At 61.2% G+C, this 10,250-nt stretch overlaps 1 protein-coding gene and 1 non-coding gene across 5 annotated transcripts; one reads left to right on the forward strand and one right to left on the reverse strand.

The window, feature by feature from the left end:
* Positions 1 to 8,841, forward strand: R3HDM4 (R3H domain containing 4). Of its 4 annotated transcripts, none has more exons than XM_074351375.1 (8): positions 1 to 162; positions 4,696 to 4,850; positions 5,218 to 5,342; positions 5,671 to 5,794; positions 5,943 to 6,040; positions 6,497 to 6,582; positions 6,658 to 6,713; positions 7,897 to 8,841. In XM_074351375.1, the coding sequence occupies exons 1-8, from the start codon at positions 80 to 82 to the stop codon at positions 7,998 to 8,000; spliced, it is 831 nt and encodes a 276-aa protein (XP_074207476.1). In that variant the 5' UTR covers positions 1 to 79; the 3' UTR covers positions 8,001 to 8,841. The 4 variants fall into 4 exon arrangements, with proteins under 4 accessions (XP_074207476.1, XP_074207477.1, XP_074207475.1 ...); XM_074351376.1 differs by having other exon boundaries at positions 5,955 to 6,040; XM_074351374.1 differs by lacking the exon at positions 1 to 162 and having other exon boundaries at positions 169 to 4,850.
* A 1,140-nt stretch (positions 8,842 to 9,981) lies between these two features.
* LOC123611815 (U6 spliceosomal RNA) lies at positions 9,982 to 10,088 on the reverse strand. Its single transcript, XR_006718910.1, has one exon. It is a non-coding gene; the product is annotated as a U6 spliceosomal RNA (small nuclear RNA).
* Between the last annotated feature and the right edge of the window lie 162 nt (positions 10,089 to 10,250).

Below are 10,250 nucleotides of genomic sequence, written 5' to 3' on the forward strand. Positions count from 1 at the left end.
CCTGCCCGGCCCCGAGAAGGCCCCGCCGGGCGGCCTGGACAGCGGCGGGAGCGGCGGGGGCGGCGGCGGCGTCCGAGCTATGGTCGCGCTGGAGAACCCGGAGGGCGGCCCGGAGGCGGCGGCGGCGGCGGCAGGGGTCTCCCCGGGCGGGCGGCGGACGCTGTGAGCGCGGCGGGAGGGCGGAGGGGCGCGCTCCCCGGATCCGGGCCCCCCTCCCCGGCACCCTCTCCTCGGCGGCGGCCCCCGGCCCGCCCCGCCCCTTTTCCTCGGGGACACCCCACCCGGGGGTGGGGGCGGTGGCGGGGGGCTTCATCGTTAGTGGGTGTTTCCCGACGAAGCCCCATGCCCGTCACGCCCGGGCTTTCGGGGAGGCACACCGGTCCCTGTGTTTCCAGACCCCCGGCGCCGCAGTCCCGGTGCCTCGGGGGTCCCGTGCGGCGCGTCATCGGCTGGGGTGGGGTGGTGCGCGCTGTGGACCCGGAACGCGAGCTGGTGGTGTTCTGGGTATTTACCCATATCGGGCTCTTCCTGTCCCCAAGCCGGGAATTCACCCCGCAGCCAGTCCTGTGTCCCCAGGGTTGTCAGGCCCCCACCGCCCGGTGGACGGGCTCTTTGTTTTTCTCTCGGGGAAGACCCACATTAAAGGGAGGCTCAAAAACCCGGGCCAGCGCGAGCCTGGCCGTCCTGAGAGGCCGACTGAGAGCAGCTGGGGCGGGCCCATATGGGGAAGTCCCCGTGGGTCACAGATTTCTTTCTAACCTGGGTGTTTATGCAGAAGCCCGCGTGGCCCACCCTGTGGTGCAGGAGGCAGGCGGCTGCTTGGATTCCACTCCTGCCTCTTTCGTGCTCTGGTGGGGGTGAGGTTATTACCCCCTTCCATGCCTCACTTTCCCCATCTGTAAAATGAAGTAACAGTGGCCCCTTCTCAGAGTGGCTAGGGTCAGTGAGCCGGCAGCCCCAGGTGCCCAGCAGCGGGGAGCATCCATTCTTCAGTAATTATCTCATATATCTTATTGTCTAAGATGTTATGTCACTATTTTAAAATAAGTGTATCTCTTTGTTATTTTATGATTGCTTTATTATTTTTATATTTATTGTTACTTTGTTGTTACTGTCTCCACCTGGGTATTTATCTAGAGGTCACTTAGGTCTCTACAGATGTGGGTATTTACCCCCCCTTTTAAGGGGCCTTAACCACCCGAAGTGGGTATTTACCTTCCAGGTGGGTCCCTTTGCCCCGCCCCCCTGCCCCCCTCCCCTCTGAGTCTGGGGGGAGGGTGGCTTGGCTGCCCCTCTGCAGGTCGGCCCCACCCCAGCCTGAGTCACCTCCGCTCTGAGCCCTCCTTGATTTCCTGCTCCAGGAAGTAGGTTCCTCTCTGGCCTGCGCCTGGGGGAGGGGCTGGTGTCAGAGAAGGTGTATTTTTGCCAGGGGGAGTGGGTGTCAAAGGACCCGTTTAAAAACCTGCAGGGAGCAGACTTGGGGGAGCCAAGGAGCCTGTTCTCCCCAAACCCACCCTCACTTAAGGGCTTCAGTTCCCCAGAGACCGTAAAGTGCTCTCTATGGGTGGCAGGGGAACAGAGGTACCGGGCCTTGGGTGAGCGTGTAAGCAGAAGTTCGAGTATTCACTCAACAAACAGCTGCTGGGTGCCGCTGTGGTCCAGGCTGGAGAGACATAGAAGGGGCCAGGAGGACCCTGTCCTTATCAGACTAGTGAGGGAGGTGTGAGCATCAGGAGCAAACAAGTACAAAGACCAGCTGATCTCTGCTGCCAGCGGGTAACCCCGGAAACAGGGCTGATTGGGGTAGTTGAGGGGCAGGGCGGTTTCTCCTGGGCAGTGAGTTTTGAGGGAGAATGAGCCGGTGAAAAGGTGCTTCAGGCAGGAGGCTGAGCGTGTACAAAGGCCCTGAGGCCGGCTGTTCCTGACCAGTTTGAGTTGCAGGGAAAAGGCCCTGTGGGGGGAGCAGAGAGCGTGAGGGGGAGGGGTCAGGCACTGATACCCGATGTGGGTGTGTTTTATAGAAAGTTTATGCTCGTGTCCGCCCTTTCTCCCCAGCATGCGGGACAGATCTGACTGGCTGGGTTCCTATTCTCCCCCACCCGGCCCCCTCTGCCCTGCCCTTTGCTTTTTGAATGGAGGCTCCAGGCCCGGCAGTTGGCCCCAAGGCTCCTGCTGGAATCTGGTTGAGGTCTGTCAGCTTGAGCTGGTGGTAGGACTCACTTTCCATTGCTCCTCTCAGCACCGGGGACTCACGAGAGGGCGTCGAGGCCCCCGGAGGCCTGTGGGACCAGGCACAGACCCAGGTGGTCCTAGTATGCGGCCTCCGTCAGATGCCAGCCCAAGGAGGGGCTGGGCCTTGCAGGGAGGGCGCTGTGGTGCCACGGGTGGTGGTAGAGCAGGGCAGGGACCAGCTGGTTCCTCGCCTGTGAGCTGGGGTCTGAGGGGCCCACCACAGACCTGAGTTTCAGGCCCTCAGACCACTGTGGCCCCAGGAGGGAGGCAGGAGACTGAGCAGTTCCTGTTCAGACCAGGTTCAAGTCCAGGTTCTGCCCGATGCCAAGGTGACGGGAGTCTGGTGCCCTGAGGGTCTGAGCTTCCTCTTGGAGTCCCAGCCTGCCCCAGGGCCCTCTGATGGCTCCCCCCGGATGTGGTTGTGTTATCAGCCCTGCCAGGCCACTGTTCTGGACTCTGGCCAGCTGCCGGGGTGGAGACACGGGCGCTGGTGCCCCAAGGAGGCCGCGGCTGGATCTGGGGTTTGGGATGGGGATGCCCAGGCCTCAGGAGAGTCACATTCAGCCTCAGAGTCATTGGCTCTGCGCTGACCTGATTGGCCCCGCCCTGCTCCAGCTGCCCTCTTTGCAGTGGTGGGGTCTTGTTCGGATGACTTTGCTCCTCAGTTTGCAAACGTGTATAATGGGTGTCAGGACTGTAGTACCTGCCTCCTGGGGGGGGTGTTGAAGGTGATCACTGAACCCAGGGACATTGCTGTGATCAGTGGTGTGCCTCAGGGGTTGATCTCCCCATCACAGGAGGAAACCAAGGAGGTGGCAGCTTGGGGAAAGATGTGTGTCCCGGTTCCTTTTGGCTTTGAGTGTCCCCACCCAGCCTCATGGGACCTGGCAGTGGGCCTTTCTTTTCCTCAAGTTGCAGAAAACCACGCGAGGCCCAGGTCACCCAGGGAAGCGTCGTAGCTGGGATTCAGACTCTGGGCTGAGTCCAGGCCCGACCTGCGCCCCTGCCCGCCTGTCTTTTACCGATGGGTACCTGTGCTTGAACAAGTTTGTCCATCAGATCATTTTCCATAGGTTTTGCCTGCAGCGCCATCCAAGGAGCCCTCAGGCAGGTCTGGGTCTCATCTGCCTGTCTGCTTTTTGATCAAGACATCACAGCCTTTCTGTAAGGGGCAAAAACTTGAGGCTGGGGACTCTTCCCATATGTGTAGACCTTGAGGAGGCTTCACTCCTGACCTCCGAGGCGTCTTGTCCCCTAGACCTAGGGTGTCGTGGCGTTTTCTGGAGCCTGTTTGTGGGGGAGGGGTCACACTTCTGTTGTGAATTTGTGCCTTGGGAACTTTGAACACTGGGAAGGTCTGGGTGGAATTTTGGACTCTGGGTTCTACTCATTCTTGGAATTGTGGGATTTTGTTGGAGAACTGAGGTGGCAGTTATCTTTTTGAGCACCTGCTGTGTACCGGCCATGGCTGCGTGTGCGGTGGGGGGACAGTGAGGCACACCGGGCGGTCAGGAGGACAACGCAGCCAGGGCTCGGGTCTCACTGGGAAGTGTGAGCAGAAGCCAAAGCAGGGTGAGCGTGAGCCCTTGGGAGCCCAGGGGCGCGGGCTCCAGCCAGGGTGTGCGGCGGTACAAAGGCCTGGGGGCAGGGGCCCCGTCGCCGAAGGGGCAGGCTGGAGCAGAGTGGCAGAGGGCGAGGGAGTCAGGACCTGAGGGGGGGACCCTGGCATCTCAGACCCTCCTGGGCGCAGAGCCTGCCGTCCGCCTCTCAGCGTGAGGGTGGCTGAGCCTGTGGGACCATCCTCTCGGCCAGTGGTCCGTCGGCAGCCCCGGGCGGGCCAGGAGGGCTGCACAGCTTCCCCGTGTCAGGATGTGCCCAGTCAGTATCCCCCCTCCCTCGAGCCTCCTGGCCCTGGGGTCCCCAGCGGGAGGACTGCTAATCCGTTTAGGGATTAGTGCCCTGTGCTCAGAGGGGGCCGCTCCAGCCGTCTCCCCCACCCAGATCCCTGAGCATATAGCAGGGAGGCCCTGGGGGCCCTGGGGGCCCGGGCGTTGCCTTAGTTTGCTGGTTTATCTGCTGCCAGGGGTGGGAGATGCTTTGTCAAGTCAAGCTTTTTGAGAAATCTCCAGAGGAGGGAGGCTGTGGACCTCACCGGCTCACAGCTAAAACCTGGAAGCCTGGGGGGCAGCTCTCCTGAGCCCCCATCCTCCATGGGACTGCCCTTCTCCGAGCCTCGGTTTACAAGTCTGTCCTCAACTCTACCTGCCTCCCGAGTGACGTCACAATGAGACAAAATGAGATTTTAAGGACCCAGGGCTCCATACGTGATGAGGGTGAGGTCCCATTGCTGAGGGAAACCAGGCAGGTGATGGCTGTGAGAGAGGGGCTATGGCAGGGTTCTGCCTGGGGGTCCTGGCCTGTCTCGGCCCTGAGGACTGCCCCCCACCCCACCCCGGCCCACAGGCCCCTTCCGGGCTGCCTGCCCGCTCTAGCCAGCTCCCACGTGAAGAGGCTCTCGGCCTCCAAGCGGAAGCAGCACTTCATCAACCAGGCTGTGCGGAACTCAGACCTCGTGCCCAAGGCCAAGGGGCGGAAGAGCCTCCAGCGCCTGGAGAACAGTGAGCAAGGGTCCAGGGGCACCTCCCGGGGGCTCCTAGGCCTCGGTAAAGAATGGTGTGCATGTTGGCTTTATCGGCCACCCTTAACTGTGAACCTGGCCCTGACCTGGACGATGAGAGGGCGTTGGAGCTGGGGCTGTAAAGGCTGCGTAGGAGCTCAACAAGCCAGGGCAAGATAGGAGGAGTTCTGGAGGCTGGATGGCTTCTCTGCCTTCTGGGAAAGACAGCTGGAGCATGGAGGAGGGGAGGCTCGTGTGAGCCAGAAAGTAAAGGCCCTAAATATGGAGGAGGGGGAAGAAATATGGTCCTCTGCCTAGGGAGCCCCGAATGCCAACTCCCAGCCCAGAGACCATCTGTTTCCCTCTAGCCCAGTACCTCCTGACCCTGCTGGAGGCAGACGGAGGCACACCTGGCCCGGACGATGGGGACCTGGCACCCCCCGCAGCACCTGGCATCTTCGCGGAGGCTTGCAGCAATGAGACCTATGTCGAGGTGGGGCCACATGTCCTCACCTGGGCTCCTGCTCCCACCACCAGGCGCTGCCTACACTGGACACCCCTGGGTCTCCCTCCAGAGGCCAGAACCGCCCCCCAGCCCAGAACCTTCTCACACCTGTAGCTCAGGTGTGGTGGGTGTGTATTGGGTCCATATTGATCCCCAACCCCGCACAGAGGAGCCGCAGGGGCTCCAGGAACTCTTGGCCAGCCCAGTGGCCAAACGTATCCACAAGGAGTACTCCCATGCAGTCTGTGCCCCCCACCAACATGTGCTGCCCGGATGGGGAGACTGAGGCTCAGGGGCACGCCTGCCTCTCTTCCAGGTCTGGAACGACTTCATGAACCGCTCTGGGGAGGAGCAGGAGAGGGTTCTCCGCTACCTGGAGGATGAGGGCAAGACCAAGGCACGCAGGAGAGGGCCTGGCCGCGGCGAGGACCGGCGGAGAGGTGCGTGCCTGGGTGCAGGCGGGGGGACCAGAGGCGTGACGGGGGCCTGGCCTGGTGTGTGTGCCTGGGGTGGTGGTCAGGGCCAGGTGGGGGAGGAGCCCGGTGTGGGCAGGGCCTTTGGCTGGCTCCAGCATCTGCCCCACGCCAGGGACTCTTGCAGAGGACCCGGCCTACACACCCCGCGAGTGCTTCCAGCGCATCAGCAGGCGTCTGCGAGCTGTCCTCAAGCGGAGCCGCATCCCCATGGTGAGTACCAGGCTGGACCTCATCTCTTTCCACTTGCCTGGTCTTTTTTGAGGGCCTTTTTAATCAGCTCTCAATTAGGGGCGGGGTGAGGGGAGACCAGTTACCCAGCAAACATGGTGTGGTGGAGACAGGGCGCGATACAGGCCAGTGTAATCAGAGTGCAGGACCTGAGGCTGGGCAAGGGCTTGCCTTGAGGGTGCAAGAGGCGGGGGCAATAAAGGTAGGTACTAGGGGATGTGTAGGAGTTCACCAGGCAGAAGGCTGAGATACTCAAAGGTGTGAACGTGTCGAAGTGCCTGGTATCCTTGGATACAGGTAAGCAGCCTCAGGTAGCAAGTTAGAGGCCACATTTGAACCCAGGGCTCTGGGCTCCAGAGGCTACCCCGTGTGTGGGGCCTGGACAGCTTGGCTGGTGTCCCACAATCATCCTGACCCTTGGGCCCGTCTCTCCTGCAGGAAACGCTGGAGACCTGGGAGGAGCGGCTGCTGAGGTTCTTCTCTGTGTCCCCCCAGGCCGTGTACACGGCCATGCTGGACAACAGGTGACTGGGTAGGGGTGGGTGCAGCACACTCCCGCGCTGCCGGGCTCTGGCCGCTCACCACCCGTTCCTCTGCAGCTTTGAGAGGCTCCTGCTTCACGCTGTCTGCCAGTACATGGACCTCATCTCAGCCAGTAAGTGCCTGGGGGCCCAGGGGACCCCAGTTGGCAGGTTGAGCCTGGGGAAGGCAAGACTGGGCTTACCCGGGGTCTGCTTTGCCAGTGCGAGCTTCTGGGAGAGGAGGGAGGGGCAGCAGGTGCACAGAGGCCGCGTGGGACACCGCGTTAACCTGTCAGAAGCGCCCGTGCCTCTGGCCCAGGCCGGGCGACGCTGTGGACACAGATGCCCCTCATTCTGCATCTTTAGGGCTGAGGGAGGGGGTGGCCTGTGTGTGGCTGAGGAGACTGGGCCTCCGGGGGCCCTTGAGATGAGGTGAGGGGACCCTAGTGTCAGCAGAGTTCTCATCTAGCCATAGCCCTTCCACTGGGCCACACATGGGACTTCCGGTAAGTCCCCCCACCCAGGGCCTGTTTTACAACAGAGTGGTCTCAGACACAGACCCCCTAGGGAGGGTCCTCACAGGTCCTGGCTGGCCCTCGGCGTCCCGTCGGGTCCTCACTCCTCGTGCCTGTCTCTCTGCCTCCTGCCTGGAGTCGCTGAGGAGACAGTTTCCATGGCAACCCCAGGATAGTTGCTCTCACTTTCCCTCAGAGGAAGATGCAGCCTCCACGTTTGCTTTTGTTCCCACGGACTCAGGGTGGAGGGGCAGGGCTAGGGGTGCTCCTCTTCGGGAGTGAGCCATGGCCTGAACACAGAGCAGGGGGTGGGGCCCTAGGAAGATGGGGAGCAGGGGCGGGAGACAGCCCAGGGAAGAGGCCTGGAGGTGGGACCAGCGGGGCTAGGCATGGCTGCAGGGTTCGGGTTTTGGAGTGACAGGAGGTTGGGGGGAAGGGAGGTTGCCGGGGGGGGGGGGGCAGGCCACCTGGGGCCTTGGTGCTTCAGAATCCCCTCTGAGGGTGGGGTTGGGGGTGGAGACGAAGCTGGAGGCAGGACCTTCGTTCAGTCCCCTTGGCCTCAGGCCTGCGCATCTCAGCTGTGTGTCTAGTGTGCCCGTGGGACATGGGATAAATCCCGGGAAAGGACGGACCAGCTTGCAGAGGGAAGGCATTCAGGCAGCATGAGCTGTTCTGGGCGCCAGGCCCTGGATCGCGGGGGTCAGGGTGGCCAGCTTGCGGGGACCTCCGGTGGGGCAGGCTGGGGGCCCAGCTCTTCTGTGCCACGACCCTAGTGATCCCGGCATCCGGACCCCTCCCACAGGTGCTGACCTGGAGGGCAGGCGGCAGATGAAGGTCAGCAACCGGCACCTGGACTTCCTCCCACCGGGGCTGCTGCTGTCTGCTTACCTGGAGCAGCGCAGCTGATGGCGGCCCCGCGGTGCCCGCCCGCCGCCCCCCTCACCACGCCCTCTGCTGCCCTCCCCTGACGCAGCTTGATCGTTTTAGACTCCTCCCTTGGAAACATGCTCTTCCCCTTGGGGCGGCCCCTCCCTGCCCAGACAAAGGCTGGCGGTGGGGGCTGCTTCGTGCCCTCTGGCCAGACTGCCCGCTCTGGGACGCTGTCTGGGGCAGGGACCCCTGGCCTGGTCGCTCCCGTGTCCCTTCCTCGGTCAGTGTCAGATGCTGAGGGGAGGAGGCAAAGGCTGGGTTTTTATCATTTTTAATGAATTTGATGTGATTTGTTGTAGATTTTTAAATTTCCCTTTTCAGAAGAAAAGCCAAAAACTTGCCCCAAGTGATAAATTGGGGGGCTTCATTCCAGTCCCTGCGTGGGGGTCTCTGGGGCCCTGACCCTCACCCCAGGAACATTACGTTTTGCGCGTGTGTGCGTGTGCATGTGTGTGCCCTGCAACCCAGGACAGAGGCTGTGTCTTGAAGGCTGGTTTTACCCTCTTTGTGGACTGTGTGTTGTCCGCCCCTGGTGCCCTTTGGTGGCTCTTGGGGCCCCATCTGCTCTACACACCCCCTCCTTCCTACTAGGGGTTTGGGACTTCCAGCCAGAAGCCTCCACCCTCAGACTGTCCTGTTCCCCTCTCTGTGTCCCCTGCTCCCCAGCCTGGCTCTGGGGTGTCCCTGTGCTGGTCACCCTGGCGTGGCACATGAGAGTGGGGCTGGGAGACTGTCCCCCTGACCCACCCTGCCCCCGCGTGTGTGGCTTGTTGTGCTTTGGGAAAGTGGAGAGTTCAATAAACTTCTGGTGCTCTAATCCCCAGCTCTGGAGTTTTCCTTTGGGGCAGGGCTGGAGGCGTGAGGGGCATTCACGATGCCCTTGGGTCCTGGTCGTTGAGGGATGACACCCCACATGGAGGCAGGTGTGTGGGGACTCTGCTGGGAGCATCCCGGCCCTTGGCTCCGCCGCCTGGCTTGTCCCCTCCGGAGTGCAGAGGCTCAAACCCCAACTCCACCACTTCTCAGCTGTGTGACCTCCAGCAAGTTCATTCGTGTGAGCTTTCTGGGTCGCTGGAACAAAGTGCACCACACTGCGGCTTAAAACCACAGGAATTTATTGTCGCGCAGTTCTGGAGGCCAGAGGTCTGAGGTCAAGGTATCAAGGGAGGGTCCCTCCTGCCTCTTCCAGCTCCTGGAGGCTCCGGCCTTGTTGGCTTGTGGCCGCCTCCCTCCAGCCAACATCTTCATGTGGCCTCTTCCCTGTGCGTCTGGGCCTGGCTGTGTGTCCTGCAGGACTCCGCAGCCTGGGTCATCTGCTGTTTCTCTCGTGACGGCACCGAGGGAACTGCCCTCCCCCGGCCACAGCAGGGGTCTCTGCTGTCCACAGGGCTCTTCACAAGGCTGACCTTGTCCCTGAAGGTTGAAAATTCTGCAGGAGAGATTTACCTCTATACCTGCTCCGAGTGACCGAGAACCAGCCAAGGAGCCTGCTTCCTTTCACCCGGGCACCGTTTAGAAACCAAGATCTATCTGGGTGCTGTTCCATTTTAACAGACATTGTGTTATTTTTGGCGGGAGGCGGGGTAGTGGAATTTAGATTTATCCATCTTTAGTTTAACGGAGGAGCTGGGGATTGAACCCCGGACCTAACATGAGAAGCCGCGCTCCCCCGCTGTGCTGCATCCTCCCCTCCTTAACAGACATTGTAGTTTTCAACACAGATGCCGAATGAGGGAAATCCAAATGCCCCAGCTTGGAGGCTCCCACGGGTAACGAGGACCCAACTTCTGGTGCCCGGAGCGCCCACAGGCTGCCTGTGCTCCCCTACGCGGACCCGCAGCCGGGCTCCCAGGCCATCGGGGTTTGCAGACGGGACGGGGTGGCATCCACACGGGCCCTGGATTGGTTCTCGCTTACCAAGCCCAGTTTCTCCATCCACGGATGTGAGGGGGAAAAGCAAAATATGGAACGCTTCACGAATTTGCGTGTCATCCTTGCGCAGGGGCCATGCTAATCTTCTCTGTATCGTTCCAATTTTAGTATATGTGCTGCCGAAGCGAGCACGGACTCCGGTGTGGTCCGAGGGCTATTTAGAGCGCACAAAATGGACTGCTTTTCACAAAGGGCGACCTCGGTTAAAAAAAAAAAAAAGTTCAACAACTTACCTCTTACTTTATGACATTAGTGCAATAATAGCTTAACCAAGTGCGGGTCATTCACTGAAAT

The sequence above is a fragment of the Camelus bactrianus genome, chromosome 22 (assembly GCF_048773025.1).
Source record: "Camelus bactrianus isolate YW-2024 breed Bactrian camel chromosome 22, ASM4877302v1, whole genome shotgun sequence".
Lineage (NCBI taxonomy): Eukaryota > Metazoa > Chordata > Mammalia > Artiodactyla > Camelidae > Camelus > Camelus bactrianus.

Coding starts and splice junctions, on each gene's coding strand:
- R3HDM4 (XM_074351374.1), top strand. CDS start 4,517: ATGAGACAAAATGAGATTTTAAGGACCCAGGGCTCCATACGTGATGAG. Junction 5,343..5,670: donor GCAATGAGACCTATGTCGAG/GTGGGGCCACAT, acceptor CCTCTCTTCCAG/GTCTGGAACGACTTCATGAA. Junction 6,714..7,896: donor CATGGACCTCATCTCAGCCA/GTAAGTGCCTGG, acceptor CCCCTCCCACAG/GTGCTGACCTGGAGGGCAGG.